The following is a 20,081-nucleotide window of genomic DNA, read 5'->3' on the forward strand; positions in this document are numbered from 1 at the left end:
TTTACATGATCAAGATCTTTAGTCAACTAAATCCAATCCAAATCCAAAATATCGTTAGTCTAATCTCGGAATTTTCTTGAATTTATCCAAATTATACTGAATTAACCCACCCTACCAATCCAAACGTTATATGTAGGGGTGGATTTATGGTGGGGGCAATTGCGCCCACAAAATCTTCAAAGTCCATTAGAGGTTATGAACTATTGCGACAAATAATAGTAACGGATAAAAAAATCCACCGCTATTACCCTCATAAATTTGTTTTTCTCATATTACCTCCAAATTTTTTTTTTTCAACTCTTAAATCACAATGTGAAAAAAGCCTGTATTTGACAGTCTAAGGCCGTCAAATTTCATAAAATTTGACGGACCAAGGCTTTTTTTTTTTTTTTCATGAATTTTTTCATTGTCGAATTTTTTTTTTTTCGGACAGGTTGAAACTATTAAATTAAAGGAGGATCGAAAAAATTTGATGGCTCTAAACCGTCGAATATGGGGAATATAAAAATTTGACAGTTATAGACCATCGAAATTCTATTTCTAAAATTTGTGGGCTTTTGACCCATCAAATTTCCATGTCAAATTTTCTACTTTTCACGTAGTGAATTGCCCCGACGTAGGCAAAATCCTACCTCCGCCCCTGATTATATGTACGCAAGAAATTGAAACTAAAATACTAGAATAAGAATGATTGATGAAAATTAAAAAATAAAATAAATAAAAGATCACACTATTAACCATAGATGTTACTTTTACAAGTTATGCTGCTTCTGTAAAAGCAAAAGTTGGAAGAAAATAAGAGATGATTCTATTTATATTAAAGAAAAAGAGACTTAATCTAACTTAATTAACTGTAATTTTTGGAAATAATATAAAAAAGAAAAAAATAATTAGCTTCATTGAGATTAGATACCAATGTCGAATGTTGTTCCACAAAAAATTTATCCCACCAAGGAATACCAACAAAACTAACCATCAAAAGACTTCAAAACTACAAAACTTTCCTCCTCCATATCTCAAAATATTAGCTGCAAGGAGATCAAATCATTGATCCCCAAACCAAACGACTTCAAACTCTAGTAGAGAGAGATTGCTATCCTCTTTAACTATGAATTCAGCAGGATCTGTTATATCGACACGGCCCATTCTGTCGACCACCAACCTCATAGACCCTTTAAACAAGTTGATCTTTGCATTATGCAGAATCACAGTTGTATTTGGCTTCAACAAATTAACTGCACAGAAGACAAAGTCATTACCACCATGAAATCATGTAAGGGGTACACATTTTTCTATATAAAACTGTATTAAGGTTTATCGTAATTCATTGAAGATCGATTAATGGAACCATAATCTTCTTCATGACCTCGGGCCCAGAGAGAGAGGGAACCAAGGTATCAGTGGAAGGAGTAACGGATGAAAAAAGGGCTACATAGTCCTTAGAAAGATTTAGCAAGGTAAGCCTGACTTAGTAAGGGTCGTTGGGCTCACAATGGCACAATAACACCGCAGCCCTCAAAAGTGCATGGCCTTGATCAAGTTTCAAAATTTGTTTTTTTCTTCGTCCAAGCCTTTGAAAATGGACGATCACCAAACTCTCAAAGTTCAAAGTCAAATCTAATGGTGAAAAGTTTTAACATTCTTAAAATTTTGTGATATGCATCCAGAGTGAAAGTCACCATGGAGTGTGCCACCATGAACCTCACTTACATGATGGTGTGTTACTACAAAGAAATATGAGAGACTTTTTGCTCACAGAAAAGTCAATTCGAGATTTTATAGAATCCCAGATGACTAATTGCATGAAACCTAACTGGAGTAGTTTTGTAAATTGGGGATGCCCTCAATATACGCAGGTTTGTGTGATTGGTCGATCTAGGATTATGTGAAATCTTGAATTGACTTTTCTGTAAGTCAAATTTTTTATAAGAAATGTGAGCACTTGACTAATCCTTAGGGCACGTACAGTCCCCACCCCCCACACGCACTACATAATTTATAGAATAAATCGGGGAGGGTAGGCCGTAAGCGGGATTCAAACTCAAGACCTCCACTTATAAGATGTAGAGTTGTCAAAGAGTACCCATTTAACTGAAATTGAAAACTCTAGTTCTGATTCCCTTTTTATTGGAATCGATTAGCGCCAGATCTAATATGGTATCAAACTGATAAGAACCGAAATCTTTAGGGTTCAATCCGATGGATACCCGCAGCTAGTCGGAATGAACTTAATTTGTCTTTTTTTTTAAAATTCTATAATAATTTAAGGTTTTCTTACTTTTCAAAATTAATACATATTATATAAAACTGTTTTTACATGTAAAACTATACACACAAGCTTAAAATTACCCGTCTCTTCTAAAAGTTTATTATGGATACTAATTTAAAAAAAAAAAAAAATCATTAACTCATATCTTTCGTAAAAGAATCATTATTAAGTTGATACTTAGTAGATAATATAAATATACATAATGATAATTTAAAATATTTTTTCCAGAATCGAAACCGAATAGTTCCCACATTTCTCAACAATTCCGATTCTAGTTATTTTAGAGCCGTAACCGAAACCAACTAGAACCAAAACCGAAAAAATATTATGATTATGGTTCTAAGTACATTAAGAACCGAACCAAAACCGACCCATTGATACCTGAGAGGTGGTCTTAGCCATCTCACCAACCCTTTAAGTATTGAGGGCATCCCTAAATTTTACAAAACTACCCTCGTTGAGAAAAACATAATTCTACTGTTGCTTTTGGAGTTATTGTTTGGGTTTTCCAATCACTTATAAGTTCTCCATAAAATTAAGATTTCAAACTTTAATAGATAATCTAATCTAGTCTAAATAAGATTCCCACGTAAAGAAAATGTTTTAAGAAGAACTAATCATGATTCATGAATGCTTCTACAAGAATAACAACAACAAAACTAAATTAGGGTTTTAATATACCTTGGTTCTTGCGAGCAGTGAAGATTATAGTGCCAGTCTCGTCTCCCACCATGCACTCAGCCATGCGAGTCCCATTCTGCAAGACCACCATCTTCGAACTCACGACCTTCACTATAAGTGTGTGGCCACTCGTTCCTGGCATCAACTTCTCTACTTTGGTCGTAAACACAGATTTCGACATCTCTGATGATTTTGTTTCAGTTTGTTGTTCCATGGATGAGAGAGAAAGGAAAACTCAGACTTGATGAAACCCTAGTTTTTGGAGAGGAATATGAGATTTTCTTCGTAATGAGCTCTTTTATGGTTAATGGAGGAGAAGAGTCCGACTCCTAATCCATGTGTAACTCCCAATCCTAGTCCTTCTTCTGCTCTGTTTCGATTAAGGGAATTTTAGAAATATGCCCCTGTTTAATTGGTGATATTATGGTTAACCCCTTGAAAAATATAAAATTAGGTTTTTCCCCTTGACCGTAAGTCAACACTGCTTCTTCGACCAAAACGCCCTCTTGATCAAAATTTCACCGTTAAATCATCTAGCAAATGCAACGTTGACTCACGGTCAAGGGGGTAATCCTAATCTTGTATTTTGCAAGGTGTAACCCTAATATCACTAATTTAATAAGGGGTATTCCTAAAATATCCTAAATCTAAGCACAAACTTTTGCTAACGCCATCCCAAGATGAGGGCTTATTCTTGGATGATTGGACCTAAGAGAACTGCTATTGGCACCCCAATTTTATCTATAACACCAAATTGAAAATAAATAAAAGGGCAAATTACCATTCATGTGTTGAATATGACAAAATTTCGAGTTTGGTATACTTTTCATTTTAATTCCCAAAACATATTTTCAAGCGAGTACGCTCGTAGGTGAAATTTAAAGTGATGACCTCAGTGATAAAAAATGACGAACTCATTGATAATTACCAACAATCTTGCCATTAAAAAATAAAGATATTTATCTTTAAATTTACCAACAACTTCTTCATTTTTTTTATCAATGAGATCGTCACTTTAAAATTAAGGATATTTGTTCTTTAAATTTATTAGTGAGTTTGTCACTTCTTTTACATCAATGAGATCGATCTTCATTTTAAATTAGAATAGCTACTAGTGAACTTACTCAGAAAACATGTTTTGGGAATTAAATGAACAATATACCAGAAATGAAATTTTCATAGAAGTTGTGCACATTTTGACAAAAAAAAAAAAAAATCTCTAAATAAAAAAAGTGAATGGCTAAAAATAAGTAAAAGTTGGTGCCAATAGAAGTTCTCTCATCTCTTTTTTTGTTAGATTTTTTTTTTTTTTTTTTTTGGGTTTTAGGATTTTATATGAGACTGTAAACAACAACTGAAATGGTTTAAAGGAGTGTCATAATGTTATGTCGTGTTGGGATTATAATTTGGGACAAACCTTTGTAATGTTTGAAGAGGCGTGTATTAATCTTTAATTGGGGTGTGATGAATAATAAAAGAAATTGGGGTGTAATAAGTAAAAGTTGGGTTGCCAATAGCAGCTCTCTATATCTATGAGTTGGGGTGGGGTTAGTAAAAGTTAGCGTGGCAATATAATCTCTCTTCCTTTTCATCTTTTATTTTGAGAAATTCTATTGGTACCCTAACTTTTACTTATTACACCCCAATTAATTTACTTATCAATCATACCCCAATCAAAAAATTAACATGCAGCCATTTAAAATAAGAATTAACATTTCCACATCAAAATTTTCTTCATAACAATAGTAAAAAGAAATAAAAAAAAAACCAAAAATTGACACTTATTGACAATAACCCATTAAAGAGAACTTCATGACAATAGTAAAAAAGAAAAAAAAAAAGCCAAAAATTGACACTTATTGACAATAACCCATTAAAGAGAACTGTTCTGCAACAAGGACCTAAATTCCAACTTCTTAATGCTGATCTCGTGTAAAAGCATTTTCTTAATGTTGAAGGAATTTCAATATTTTCTTTTCTGATTGTGAGTCTAAAAATTATAGGGAAAAAAATGACTTTTTTATTAATTTCAAACGACATTCAATGCACAACATTCAAACACACGGCTGAGATGGAATGGATACCAAGCTCCCCAGGGAACCCCATTTCATTTGTGAATCTCTAAGGACTATCTTCCTATGTCAAAATTTAATGGAGAAATTCCATATGAAAAATCATCTCCTTCATAAGCATATATAGAGTTTTAACAAGGAGGAGACGCATTGGAAGCATGTAGTTGAGGACAACTTCGCGGTTAGCAATATAGATTGTTATAGCCGGGTGAGAAATCTTATTGAGCGGGCATTCATACTGTGTTGAAGATTATCAAAGATAAGGTTTTGGGAAGATTATTATTGTAGAGTGTTGGCAAGTTTTGTGATTAATGCCAATTTTATGAAGAGTCTCATGGACTTTACGTAAGATCTTGTTTTAGAAGAGTCGGTCTCATATTGTGTGTTATTGTTTTAGAAGAATTCTAGCGAGATTGCTTATAAAATTTCACATTGTTATTACACACACCCTTAGTTAGATCTTGGGTTTCTGCTACGAACGATGGAGAGCAAAAAACATAGACTTAGGCGCATAAAAAGATGTGTTGAGCTTTCTTATTTTCTGAAAATAGTAAAATTAAATTAACTTTGCAGACTTGGCAAGGATAATCCTGGATGGATCAAGTGGTAGATGTAATTGGTATTGAAAATAGAAATTAAGTGAAATCACCTATGGATTGAACGTGCTTCTCTACTGTTAATACATGCCGATGATTGCATTACAGAATTACATTGATACAAGGATAATCCTGGATGGATCAAGTGGTAGATGTAATTGGTATTGAAAATAGAAATTAAGTGAAATCACCTATGGATTGAACGTGCTTCTCTACTGTTAATACATGCCGATGATTGCATTATAGAATTACATTGATACAAGGCCTCATTCTAGCTCGGGTTAAAACTACTATATGTGTTCTACTACGATCAAGGCCTGTTGTTGTTGCTGGCTCTGTTCACCTTCGACTTTTTCTTCAACCTCTGCTGCTCCTGACTGTTGTCGATAGTATCGCAGTACTACCACGAATATAAATGCTGTAAGAGAGTTGCACATATTAACATGAAAAATGTACCATATGCTGTTAAACAAGTTTTATTAAATTTGTATCATTCTCCAATGGAGTGATTTGATGCAAGTTGAAGGGCTAAAAGGATGAAATGAAGGTTGAAAATTGTTAAGAAAATAGGGGTAATCAAATCAAGAAAAACCAGTGCAAATCACATAGAGAACACAGAGGTTTTACTTAGTTCCCTCAAGATTGAGGTATGACCATGTATCACACCTATTCCACTATCAAGAGAAAACTCGTAGTTACAAATTACACCCTGTCACCAAAGAACAGAGATATACATCTTGGGAAAAACATAACTAGGGTTTTAACATGATACTAGTGAAATTACGAAAATATCCTTGGGAAAATTTCTTTTGGAAATGACACGAATTGAGGTAATAAGAAAGATCAGAAGATAGGACTCTGATTCTCTGAATAAGTTCATATGCACATATTCAGTTTTAAATGCATGGATAAATCTAAACAGTTGTGCATACAAATTGACATTTACGATTCAAAATACGTACTTAGACATCAAAGCCTTGTCCCTAAAACGTAAACGCACTGAAAAATTAAAATAAGACACACAACAAATACCTGCAAAAATGTGTGTCTTTACGCTAAATAGGTTCCAAAATACCGTGGCTGATGATGCTGCCACAACCTTCTTGTGATAACAAGCACCCCATGTTTCACACACCCTATGTCTCAAGTACTCAACTGGTTGAGCAAAACACTTCTTCATGTTAGAATTGTAAGACTCCCACAACACACCATAGCAGATAAACATTTATGTATATTACCCTCCCCTTGTAGTAAATAAATGGGCAAGTTCTATATACATAGATACCTTTTTTGTTAATCTGCATTGAGTAGCAAGAGTAGAGTTTGGGGATAGTGAAGCTGATAAAAAATCCTGCTCAAAATTACACCAAACCCATCAAGAATTTGTAATTAAACAACTTGATTTATAAGATTTACGAGATGGGTATGAGGCAGTTCGTCTTACCAATGACACAAAGCCTCCATAGGGTTATAAGGTTCCCATACTCAGCTCCAAACAGAAGGATGGGTGCCAACTGCAACAAAAAAGATGGCTATTTTGAGTACCAATATGGGCAATCTCAAGCATACAGATTAAGAAAAAAAGAAAGAAAGTGACTCATATCTACTTTGAGAGTCGTCAATGGCTCGCCCGAGAAAAGCACTCTCGTCTTCGCAATTACAAGGTTAATGGCTGGAAGAATTACTCGAGAAACTCGTACAATGTCATCTTCTTTCAGCTTAAAATCAAGTTTCTTGTCATCATTATTTCTGTAAAATCAATAATTCGACAAGTCAGGAAAGGGGAGGAAAGATTGGAAAGAAACCAAGATAAAATTAGATTTCTACCTTTGAGAGAATGAGTTATAGAAGAACGATAAAGCCAAAATCATAAAACCCAATTGGGAAACCGTAGAGAAAACACTGCAAAGATGCAACAGAACCGATCAAAATATGTAAAATCGAACCAAATTTGATGAAAATCATAAAAAAGTAAAAAAAAAGGAAATTACTGACCTACAATTTAGGCCTTTTGTAAAACAAGAGGATATGATACATAGAGACCCAAATCCGAACCAAAGGCTCGATTTTGCAACATCTTTCCACATAATCATATCAGATATCATCTGTCCAATACGATCAATTCTGGCCTGATCATCGTCGTCGCAGGTTTCTGACTCCCAAAATTAAAATCAAAATAAGCCCAAATCGAAATCAAGAAACCGTAAAAGAAACAAAAAAGAAAATGAGTCTAATAGCATACTTGGTGAAAAATTCGGAGATAGGACTGAAGGAACTATACTCAATTTCTCCTTGCGAGATCGAGTGCTTTGTCTTTTTTTTCTAGGTTTAACATTCTCTTCTCCAAGACCCAATTCTTTCTCTTCTCGAGTCTCTTGGTCCAATCGTCTTCGTGACCGTCGATTATTTCTTGGAGAAGCACAGCTCAATAAACCCAATGCTGAAGCTCTGCTTCTGCATCGTCTACGAGAGACCAATGGATCAATGGGTTCTTCCACCAATTCAGCCCTTTCGAAAAGACGGGTTTTCGATCTTGGACGAGGGGAAGGAGAGAGGATAAGGAGCTCTTGAAGGGGAACAGAATTTGGACTCATTGGTGAACAAGGGCTGAGATCAAGAGGGAGGTGAGGTGAGTCTTCTTTGGTGTTGAAATCGTTGACTAGAGTGAGTCGAGAAGCTGATTTGCTTCGAAGGCGAGGTTCAGATCTGTGAGATGCAGGAGTAGAAGCCATAGTTGAGTAATTGATTTGGAGAAGATCGTGTAGTTTTTGTTTGAGAGAAGAAGAGAAGATGATGATGGGGGGGGGGGGGGGGGGGGGGGGGGTTTGAATGTTGAAGCAGTAGCCGTTGGAGAGGGAAGACTTTTGTTTGTTTTTTTGTCTTTTTTTTTATTTTCAAATTTTGCAGTGGTGAATGGTGATAGTGGGGCCTTCGGACTCTTAACGGTAATAATCAAAAACCGTTTATATTGTTCCGTTTGAATTTTTACGGTGTAGGTGGAGACTATAAGATTGTGTTGATGTATTGGTAAAGTAAAATCATTGCTACCATCCACATGGTCATGATGACACCATAATGATCATTATCTCAAAAAAAAAAAAAAAAAAAAAAAAAAAAAAAAAAAAGAGAAGTTAAATATTTCAATTAATGGTTGGGTCACCGAAAATTTAATTTATTATGATAATTTAAGAGAGTTGCTATTGGCACTCCAAATGTTTACTTATTACACCCCAATTAAAAATAAAGAAAATAATTACTTGATTTTTAATAAGTAAAAGTTTGCGTGCTTATAGAAGCTATCTTTCTTTCTTTTTTTTTTTTCTTTTAAGATTTTTGTTTTGGGTTTATGATATTTTACGAGTCTAACCATAATTATAAACAATTACTGAAATTATTAGTTAATTGATTCCAATAAAAAGAAAATTGAAATCGGAGTTTTCAATTTTGATTTTGGGTAAATGGGTACCCCATTCACACCCCTAATTTAGGTGAGTAAGCTCTTTGGGAAGGGTGGGCATAGTTGTCATCAAACCATACCTATGATTGAAATTTGAAAAATATGAACGCGAACAATCTTATATCAAATTACAATATCAATAATAAGATAAAAGAAAAGACCATAGAACACAAAAGGATTTATGTGACTTGACAATGCCTACGATGAAAGATGTGAGCGTGATTATGTGTTTGAGAAAGAAATTACAATCTGAATTTCCCTAAATACCTCTATCAAATCTATTGAACCCTCAAACCCTAGTTTTCCTATTTGATTTCATTCTCCCTTAACCATAGATAAAACACAATGGTAAGGTCCACTTGTGGGGGATAAAAGGCCCGTCACGTAGAGTGATGTTTTTCCTCTTCATTCCCTTCAACTTTATTGTCTTTTTTCTCCTACACCTTTCAATAATATTACTTCAATGTGATTATCTTTTCTCTTTTACACATTTTTTTTTTCAATAATATCCTTTTAATTTTACTATTTTTTCTTTTTTACCCTATTAACCCCAAAGTTGATCCCACCCCTTCGGCCCTTTTTTCCAGTATACTCTACCAAATTTAGAGAGCTTCTATTGCCACGCTAACTTTTGCTAATGCTACCCCAGGATGTGTACTAATTCTATGGTGACTTACATATGAGTCGGGGAGGCATCAGGAAAAGTTGGTGTGGCAATAGAATTTCTACAAATTTATTGCTTTTCATCTTTCACGCACTAAACCCCAAAGAGGATTATGTGACGGGCGAACTCTAGTAATCCTATAAACCCAACAGGAATGACAGTTATATATACATCTCTCATTACAAAAACCCACTTTCCTTGATTTGGAGTTCTAAAAATAATCCTTATATCACCATCTGGGCACCAAATGGGCTCCATGTAGAATACATTCAACGTGACGGAGGCACCATAAAACTGTAATTCACGCAAACAATGCAGAAAATGTTTCCAAAATTCTTACCAAAAATGGGTTTTGAAATTTTACTGTGTTACAACCTATTACAGATAGATTACAAGGATGTAAGATACGTTCATGTTGACACGGTAACTGATACAAATCTACTCCAACTTGACCAAATCACTCTCACATTTGCAAGAAATTACAAAATTTGGGCGCATATTCACAACCCCTGAAACCAAAATGGCTTAACCTGATACCAAGCTGATTTTAAACTTTCTCCAACTCGATACATGGATTCTTCTGGCTTATCAGCTGTAATGCGACAATAGTAACATCCAAGCACTCAATATAGGGAAAGTAATAAGAACAGAAGCCTGAAATACAAAGTCAAATTCAAATCAATGTGTCAATATTCTACAATAAGCATGAGTGCATGGTTGATGAATGTTAAAAAGGACACAAAGCTTCAAAGACGAGAGCATAGCTTAGTTGATGTGTACCACAAAAAATACGACTTCCTGGTTGGCCAGAGATGCAGTAAATTCATTCCTCTCCATCTCATGTTTGATAAATCTCTGTAGCTACAAAGAGAAAAAGATTGCCAAAAATGCATCGAGTGATGTCTTTGCAAGTATACTGAACCTAAGAAGACGAATCATCAACAATGGAGCCTTGTAACAAATTGGTTCATAACAATCCATGTCAATATGAAATATAGGGTTTTAATGTTTTGATCATCTCATCGTAGAAACATAAACAGTAGCACTAAAGAGTAAAATACAGTTAATGACAAGATGAATCGTGACAATAGAGCAAAAAAAAAAAAAAATTCAAAAGGGAATGTATGAAAGTGATAGCTGTTGGCCTTCCATTTTTTTAATTTATCTTTTTGAAAAGTAGCTGTTGGCCTTCCATCATGATCTCAACTTTGAAACAATAAAAGTAAGGGAACATATGATCTTCAATTTAATATTAATATAACATGGAAAGTTATATAATACTCCTAAAAGACTACTCTACACTAATTAATGGGACGAAGTACACACCTCGTGATGATACTTTTTAGCTGCCGACATGGTTTTTTTGAATTGATGCAGAGCTTGAGATGTGTAGGAGCCTAAAATAGACTTTTTGCTAAACAAATGTGCATCTAAAACTCCAGTTACCTTTGGGAGATGATGGTCAGAAAAATCCTTGATGAACTGTAAGGCAATTAAGGCAATATCATTAGTTTAACTTGAAGATGGTGTAAAACAAATAAGGTAAAAAAAATAGTCTATAATAAAAATGGTTGGAATTATAATCATCAGTAGTGCATGCATACATCTAATTTTTATTATTATTAAATTTAGTATATTATATACATAGATAATATGCATATATACAGATGTAATAATAAATGTGCATATATTTATGTATATTATCATGAAAGCTCCAGCTCTATTTTATTTCTAAATTTCCTCAGGTATTCTTGATGAAACAAATACTTCGCTAGGAAGAGATGATTCATAAGGTTAAAAAGAAAAAAACAATTCACTTGAATTTTAAGAACCAAGAGTCCAGATTGTAAAAAGAGTTCAATATACTTTAAGTAATGGCCAGATCGAACTCACGTCCAGATTTCCAGGGAATTAAAGTGCTACTGCTGTTAAGTATCAGATTACCTTAAGGAATGTGCATCTGGTGAACCCCATTTTCCTTCGAGCTTCTAAATTCCTTATCTAATGAAAAGGAAAAAGCTATCAGTCATGAAGTTAAACAAAAGACAAAGTATATCTTTAAATTTCTTCAATCAATTTTTATGATATAAAAGATGGCATTAATGAGGACATACTTCTGTGATTTTAAGTGCCTGGTCAAGTTGCCGAATCTGGATCCACTGTTCAGTAACTATATTCCCCACCTGGTAATCAAAAGAGAGTGAGAGAGAAGAAAAAAAGAAAAAAAAAATCCAACTACATAACAGTTGGGAACTTTTACTTTTTACTTTTTTTAAATAAAAAAAAAAAAGAAGAGAAAATTTCACTAGAAGCATTCTGGAGTCTTAGCCACACAAATATCATGAGATAAGAGAAAACAAACTTTAGTAAAATTATAGGTCTATCTATAGGAATCAACTTCAGTATGTAATTTTATTATTATTATTTTTTGAAGGTAAGTAAGCTGATGAAGGAGGTTCTTCATCCTAGGCCAGGTCCAATGTTTAGTTCTGTTCTTGGCCAAAATTGAAATGGCTCGGCAGAAACAGCATGAAACTTTAAACCATGGTCACGATGAGAAAATATAACTACAACATAGGCTGACTAAATCTACCACTTTATGGTGATCATTTAAAAAAATTTAATCGATTTGAATCAAAATGTTTGTGGTAATGGCTACATGTTACAGTCAAAAAACGAAAATGATTCCCAAGAAAATCTATATTGCAAGCAAAATGTTAATATAACATAAAGTAATAGAAAGAAAAGCAATTAAACATACACGGCTTTGGGGGGAGAGTAAGAATGGGTTGTTCTTTGTTAGTTCCTTCTACCGCTCTCCTTAGTCATGGAGAACCTACGTTCCCAGAGGTTGCAATGTGGGGGCCAAGAGTACCTTCTAAGGTGGGATTCTTCATCTGGACTGCCATATGGGGGGCATAATTCAAATGATGGATTTCTTGATGCTTTGTGGGGCTAACTGTTGTGGGCTGTGTTTAAGGGATTTAAAATCAGCTGATCACATTTTGTTGCATTGTAGGGGGTGGCTCATGAGGTTTGGTCTCATGTTTTTTGGCTTATTTGGAGTGTCGAGGTGCCTCCCTGGTTCTGTTTAGGTTCTATTTGAGTCTTGGCTAGCAACTGGGATTTCCTTCTTTAGGGTAAAAAGGGTGCTTTGGAGCATTGCTCATTTCGCAATTTGTTGGGATCTGTGGAGGGAGCATAACTGCGGGATCTTTGAAGGAAAGTCCTTGGAACCCCCCGACATCATTCTTTCAGTTCTTGGTCTTTTGTTTTTGTGGTCCAAAACTTGTAAGGAGCTTAGAGGCCTTTTTTCCCAAGGATTTTGTGGGGAGGTGGGATGGGGTGTGTTGTGTTGCAAGAGACTAGCATCTTTGTATCTGTTTTCACTTGGTGGGCCATCTCGGCCAACCTAACTTTCCTTAATTCATGAATCTTGCTGCCTTGCTTATCAAAAAATAAAAAATTGGTGCGCTTGCATGCGTAATGAGAACAAATGAGGGACTCTGTTATGCGGTCATGTTAATGAGATAACTTCTCATTTGCTAACAAGTTTGGCAATTCACATCACAGGCATGGTGGTTTTTACGTTCAGTGTCGGGCAGATTACTAGTTCCCGGTTTGTGGCTTCATTCTTTGCCTCTTCATGCTGGATAGGTGTGAAGCATAATAAGAGATCAAAACCTTTTAGATTCTGCTTTATTCCTTTCAAGGTGGAGATGACCAGAGGACTCGTAAATCCATGTTGTTGTGGTCTCTTGAGGTCATGGGTAAACTAGTTTTGACATCTATTTCCTTAGAAAACGAGATTTTAAGCAATCAATTGTGTAATTTTGGTTCTCAAAGTGTCACTATTTCAAATATTTGGTCAATTTTCATTTTATATTGCATTTTTTATAGGTATGCATGTGAAGATGGATATCGAACCCAGGTTGAGGTATTAACACTTGCAGACTTAATCCCCACTATATTCCAAAATTATTGTTTGTTATTGTGATATAATGGGTTCTATGTGTCTTTTCATGCCAGTTTCTCATTTCCAGTAATATGAATATGAACTTTTCAATTCTTTTGCAGTAATTCCTTGAACTTCCTTTGATTACCATTTTGAAAAAATTTCAGTACTTGGTCAATTGGAAAAATGTCTAGACAGATACAGACCTTCAATATCTCATTTTGATCACTTTTGATCCACACCTATAACCAAATAAGTAGAAAATTTTTCCTAAATGGCTCGCCTAGTTGAATGTTGAGTCCTCAAGAAGTGAGCATTAACATTTGAAGTTAATAATTTGGCGTTCCATATGCAGACTGACAGAAATGTATGTGCTTAAGTAAGTTGCAAAAGGAAATCCATGTTGAATGCCATGTGCAAAGGGCATCATGCGGTGGGTTTACATGTTTTAGTCTAAAAAAAGAGAATAAAATTGTTCTCTACATTCCATTATACTAAAACAATCAGTTTAACCAGTTAAATGTGTGCAACTAGTTTCACAATATAGAAGATACACGGATGAGGCAGTGAACTGACCTGTTCAACTTGTGAAGCAACTGCTTCTAGTTTGATCTTGACATCTTGTGCTTTAGATTCTAAAATGTGAATATCAAAGTTGTTCTTTCTTGAAGTTGCCCAAAGAAGTCGCATCTAAGCATCCTCTTATCCACTTTTTAAATTAGTTTAATTTTGCTCAAATCAGTAACAACTAAAACATTTTATTCCTTACCATGGTAAAGATAATCAACAAAAGTACTTTGAGCGCAGAAAAATGAAAAGAAGGAAACCTTTTCTTCTAGTGCATTGATCCTCTCCTCGGCATATGTTGAGTCACCCTACAAGTAATGAAAATAACTGCTTATGCCACGATAAATGCTCTTTGATTAAAAAGATGAACCCTTCTATGTTCGTGATTTAGTTATTCTAGCAGATCACAATGGTATGTTACAAAATGTCAGTAAGTTAAAATGAACAAATCGATACTTGAGTAAAGCCTAGGATCACAGTTAACAACTCGGGATACAGAAAAAATATAAAGATGAAAAAAATTCAATCAAAGAAAACAATATAGAAAAAGTGATTTGATAAATCTTCAAGAATATTTGCACATTTATTTACACACAAAACTAACACAAGAAGTGAAACTAAAGAACTTGTGACATATTTCATAATAATTTCTACACTTTCGCAGGTATACAGAAGACCACATCTCAGCATCTTAGAATGGACAGAAAACATACCTTAATTTTGATCAAAGAAGATTGCAAAAGATCAATCTTATGGGTCATCTCCTCAATTTGCTCTCCCTTTTCTTTAAGGTACTGAATTTTAGCATTTAAGCTTTGGATATTCTCCTCCAGAATGGATTCTGCATTTACATATAATCAAATATATACATAACCATAAAGCTATATATTTACATAATGCATGAGTAAATGTAATTATAGACAAGGTTTAAAATCTCGTCTCAGTGCAATGTTTTGATTAAAAGAAAAACAGATACTGTATCGACCCGAACATTCCCTAAACATTCAATGTTTCGTTATCAATGTTGGCCCGACCAATACATTCTGAAATTTTGAACAATGGCTATCGAAATAGGTTGTGATGCAAGGCAGCAAATATTTTAGGGTGATTTACCAGAATATTTACGGAAAATTGAAAAATTACCAAAATAGCACACTGTTCATTTTAATTCCAAAATGGGTAGCATATATTTTCGGAAATAAAATATTTTCGTTAAAGGAAGGAAAACTTCATTATTGTATAAAAACAATATATTTTTTAATTGTTTTACAGAAACTAAAAAAGGGAAGTACTTATTGTTTTATGGAATAGGAAAAATATTTACAATTCATTTCACATGTTCACCATTTTGGTAAAAAAAATTAATTTCAAAACTGGTAATTTACCGTTTTCAGAATTAAAATGAATAGTGTGCCATTTTGGTAATTTTTAATTTTACAGTGCTGTTTTGGTAATTCTCTCAATATTATTTTAACTGTTCTTGACTAATTTTAAATAGAACCAATACGTTCAATCCAAATCCAACAAAAAATTGCCTAAAGTTAAACATATTAAACCTAAACTTGAAATCAACAAAATAATAGCAGTGATTGAGTCGACTAGGCGTAATTTTGGCTTCTCAGGACAACAACTATAACCTAAATGAACCAAACAAGGTCCGATCTCTTTTAATTTACTGAAACACACAGAAATTGAAGCTGCATAAACAAGATCGGATTTTTTAGTTTTTAGATTAAGTAGACACCAAAGGCAACAAACCATTCAATTAAAGATTAAGAATTGAAAAAAGAATCACCCAATCGAGCAATCTTGAGCATCATCTCCTGCGAAATGAGGATCATGTCGTTCTTCTCATCTCTGCGAACTGTTTGAGAGTGATCAACTTGAGAAACTACAGCTGTGATCTTCGAAAAAGCGAGAATTGTGAATAATAAGGCGGGAATCGCGATCGGAAAATCCGCCATTTTTGTGTTCGAGCTCTCTACTACGCGAGCAACCAAAATGTTGGCCTTGGAAAATTAAAATTGCCCTTTTTTCTTTATTGAGAGATTTTACTCTCACACCAGACTTTACTTGTATGACACTGATGAAGAAGAAAGTTGCTATTGGCACCCTAATTTTTTTATTTATTCAATCCCAATTTCTTGAAGATTAAAACGCTTTTCCAACATTACAAAGGTATGGCCCAAATTATAATTAGAATTGTGATAACCTGACTACTCCACATGCATGGCACACTCAATCGACTCTCCTGACATGATAAGCTCAGGGCCGTAGATTTGTATGCCTTGAGATACATAATTGCACTTCCCCATAAAAATGTTTATCTCGAGGCATATATATTTGCGGCTCTTGAACTTATCACGTCAAGAGAGTTGATTAAGTATGCCACGTGGGGTAGTCAGATTATCACGACTCTTATAATTATAATCAGTATCATATAAGATTCTAAACCTAAAATAGGAAGTTAACTAGAAAAAATAGAGAGTTTTTATTGGCACCTCAATTTTTACTTATTCTCAATTTTTTTTAGCTCATTTTCTTTATTTTTAATGCGATTTTTCTTAAAACGTGCACAACTTATGTCAAAATTTTGATTTTAGTACAATGTTCATTTTAATTCCCCAAACATATTTTCCCAATGAATTTGTCATTTTTACAATCAAAGAATTCGTTAATAAATCTCGTAACGAGATCGTTGATATGGTAAAATCGTTGGTATTTCATATACAAATTCATTGATATTAAAAATAATTAACTCAAAAGTTCCTAGATTATAAGTGACGAATTCACTGGAAAGACATGTTTTAGGAATTAAAATGACAAGTGCATTGAATTTGGAATTTTGTCACATTCAACACATGAAATGAGATTTCACCCATTTTTAACTGGAGTAGTGTAATAAGTAAAAGTTAGGGTGCCAATAGCAACTCTCATAAAGAGCAATTGTGATATTACCACACCATTATATTATAACTTCATCCCAAATTGATGACCACATCAGTCATTATAAAATTACAATATACATAAAATCAAATCACACCATGACTTAGAATCATATTACTTTTAAAGATTAAGAACTACCCAAAGGCTAGATAGATTCCCAAATCAAAAGTTATGTCGTGCTTAGATCAAAGGTTGGCACCAATTTTTTAAAAATCAAACCAGTATTTGACTCGATGAATTGGTATTGCTTCACAAAATCGAACCCAATTTTTTCTACATTGTCCTCTGCATACGGTACTAAAAGAACATCTAACAATTTGTCATAGAATATTTTTGCGCGCAGCCTTCTTTTGTAGTTCAATATCAAGGTCTTAACCCTTATAACCTGAGAGAGGTGGCTCAATGGCAATTTTCGGATCCAATAAGCGGTGAGAGTCCATAAGTTGTGTGCTTGAAACCAATTAAGTATGAGCAATATTTCCTTGGGACCACCCGTAAGAGTGCTCACCCACTTACTTGGTGCGTGTTATGTGTGGGTGTTGCATGTGCTTGGGGGAGGGAGCCATATGCCTTGGCTAAGGCCCTAGCTCATCCTGTCCCCCTAGTCGGACGTAAGTTAGTATACCCCATTATACTTGTAATAATAATAAAAAAGATTTTAACGCTAATCTTTTTGGGTGGGTCATCGGGTTAATGGCCAACGAGTTTAACTAACACAACTCTATGTTAGTGGTGAGGCTAGTCCCCCAATTTTAATTTATTTTATTTTTGATCTGAGAAATGTGTTGTCCCCTCCTCCGACACGCAACACATAATATTTGAGATAAATCCTTGAAGGTGGCCCCTAGGGAGGGATTAAAAAAGGGTTGTTTGTATGTTGTGTTACATGCTACAAATGGATGTATTGTTAAAGGGATGTGTTGAAGGCACCCTAAACAATTGACTAATTTTTTTGTCTTATATGAGTTAAAATTTTTGGAATGAGCTGATTTTTGGTGAGGATAGTCTCTAAGGTGAGGTGATCATCTCCATAAAAAATCAGCCCATTTCAAAACTTCTAATCCCATCAAAACAAGTTGAAGAATCATGGATCGTTCATGATTTTTGTAAATCACTTTTGATGGGGTTAGAAGTTACAAAATGAGTTGACTGAGGATGATCTCCTCATCATATACATCATCCTCACCAAAAGCAAGTCGATTCCAAAACTTTTAACTCATAACTTTGGCCATGGGGTGGGGGCCTTAGGTAATAATTGAGGTGCCTTTAACACGTCCTATTAAACCCAATAGAATGCCATTAATTAATGAAGTATACTTAATTATCTGGTAGGTTATAAAGGTGAGAGATAGTTTCAACTTCATTCCAACTTTTGAGAGCACAATAAAATTATAAAAACTTTTGTTTAAAAATAAATTAAAGTAATTATTATTATAAATAATAGGAAAAATTACTTAAAGGATCTAGGTGGAGGGATTTCTTTTTACATAGTCCCTAAATTTTGGCCGGTTGCTTGATAGTCCATTGAGTAAACTTTTTATTTCTTAATGGTCCTTCATTATTGGTGAACTCACCAATTTTTATTTATCACCGAACTCACCACTTTTAATTTATTGTCAAGTTCATAACTTTTTATTGTCGAACTCACCAATTTTAAATTTGTTGTCAAGTTCACCACTTTTTGTTGTCATCGGACTCGACACTAGTAAAACCAACCCATTTTTTATTTTCAAGTTTTTTATGAAAAAAATCATGGAAAGATAGACAAAATAAATAAATAAAAATTGAGATAACGATTTGTTTAAATGAGCTCACGTATCTACAATAGATATTACCTTTGTAATTTACTTTTTTTCTCTTCCTTTGAACCTACATTCAACTCAAGGACGTAAAGGAAAATTCAGCAAATTTTTCTTGCATCAAATAATCATTAAGTCAAAATAATTACAAAATCATTGTCATTGTTGTAATTATTTGAAAACATCGAGGATTCAATAATTTCGGATTTCTCCTTTTTTATTGAATCTTATAGGGTTTTTTTATTAATTCTTTGTTTAATATATAATAATATTAATAAAAATGATCCACTAATAATATGTGAACAACTCTTATAAATAAAAGTATGGGCGATGTTTGGAGGCCTTAAAGAGAGTCAAATATTTTTTCAACGTATGGGTTAAAAGTTTCAGAATGAGCTGATTTTTTGTGAGAATGATCTCTATGATGAGGAGACCATCCTTACAAAAAATCAGACCATTCTAAAACTTCTAATCACATCAAAAGTGATTACAAAAATCAGACAGTCAATGATTCTTCAACTTGTAAACTAGGGTTAGAAGATGAAGAAATCATTCCCACCAAAAATCAGCTCATTTCGAAACTTCTAATCTATGTCTTGAAAAATATTTTGGCTCTCTTTAAGGCCTCCGACCGATCCCCTTAGAATATAAAAAAGCCACAAATACAAAAATATAGTTGCCAATAGAGTTCATATAACTTGCATGCACCATAGCAATAATAAACAAGTACACGTTCACTCGCATACAAACCCAAACACACTTGAAGAATAAGACACGCACACGCATACACACATACACTCATACACACGTATGCTCATGATCAATTCCTTTTGATTCATCAGCATCATCACCATGTATGCATCAAACTCCAAAGGTGATACCTCTCGTAGAAATTAGTTTTAGGATTATATAGATAGACGCCATCCGGCCGAATGCTCCAACAACATTCCCTGCATCGTATCCCATTCTTGAATAATTGCACTTGCCATCCAATCTTAAAATGGTCTTTATCTGGGTAATACTTCATTCTACAAGATATATCTGTATTCGGAAACCATCGTCTGTACCTAAACTC

At 34.1% G+C, this 20,081-nt stretch overlaps 3 protein-coding genes across 7 annotated transcripts; all 3 read right to left on the reverse strand.

The window, feature by feature from the left end:
• Positions 1-775: 775 nt before the first annotated feature.
• LOC147387630 (uncharacterized protein At4g28440-like) lies at positions 776-3,291 on the reverse strand. Its single transcript, XM_086420167.1, has 2 exons — positions 2,951-3,291; positions 776-1,235 (listed from the first exon to the last, which is right to left on the reverse strand). The coding sequence occupies exons 1-2, from the start codon at positions 3,162-3,164 to the stop codon at positions 1,045-1,047; spliced, it is 405 nt and encodes a 134-aa protein (XP_086276293.1). The 5' UTR covers positions 3,165-3,291; the 3' UTR covers positions 776-1,044.
• A 2,324-nt stretch (positions 3,292-5,615) lies between these two features.
• LOC147387631 (reticulon-like protein B17) lies at positions 5,616-8,416 on the reverse strand. Of its 3 annotated transcripts, none has more exons than XM_086421907.1 (8): positions 7,861-8,416; positions 7,614-7,770; positions 7,446-7,520; positions 7,226-7,367; positions 7,063-7,132; positions 6,904-6,969; positions 6,651-6,773; positions 5,616-6,018 (listed from the first exon to the last, which is right to left on the reverse strand). In XM_086421907.1, the coding sequence occupies exons 1-8, from the start codon at positions 8,348-8,350 to the stop codon at positions 5,909-5,911; spliced, it is 1,233 nt and encodes a 410-aa protein (XP_086278033.1). In that variant the 5' UTR covers positions 8,351-8,416; the 3' UTR covers positions 5,616-5,908. The 3 variants fall into 3 exon arrangements, with proteins under 3 accessions (XP_086278033.1, XP_086278032.1, XP_086278034.1); XM_086421906.1 differs by having other exon boundaries at positions 5,618-6,036; XM_086421908.1 differs by lacking the exon at positions 5,616-6,018 and having other exon boundaries at positions 6,654-6,775; positions 6,905-6,969.
• A 1,542-nt stretch (positions 8,417-9,958) lies between these two features.
• LOC147387632 (myosin heavy chain-like protein) lies at positions 9,959-16,293 on the reverse strand. Of its 3 annotated transcripts, none has more exons than XR_015171493.1 (9): positions 16,057-16,293; positions 14,975-15,102; positions 14,522-14,569; positions 14,271-14,384; positions 11,854-11,922; positions 11,684-11,740; positions 11,066-11,221; positions 10,520-10,661; positions 9,959-10,393 (listed from the first exon to the last, which is right to left on the reverse strand). XR_015171493.1 is itself a non-coding variant. In XM_086421634.1 (9 exons), exons 1-9 carry the CDS (start codon positions 16,223-16,225, stop codon positions 10,328-10,330), a joined length of 882 nt encoding a protein of 293 aa, XP_086277760.1. In that variant the 5' UTR covers positions 16,226-16,293; the 3' UTR covers positions 9,963-10,327. The 3 variants fall into 3 exon arrangements, 2 of the variants coding, with proteins under 2 accessions (XP_086277760.1, XP_086277759.1); XM_086421634.1 differs by having other exon boundaries at positions 9,963-10,393; positions 10,520-10,594; XM_086421633.1 differs by having other exon boundaries at positions 9,970-10,393; positions 10,520-10,600.
• Positions 16,294-20,081: the final 3,788 nt, after the last annotated feature.

This window comes from Akebia trifoliata, chromosome 13 (assembly GCF_017979445.1).
Source record: "Akebia trifoliata isolate Shusen 1 chromosome 13, ASM1797944v1, whole genome shotgun sequence".
Taxonomy (NCBI): domain Eukaryota; kingdom Viridiplantae; phylum Streptophyta; class Magnoliopsida; order Ranunculales; family Lardizabalaceae; genus Akebia; species Akebia trifoliata.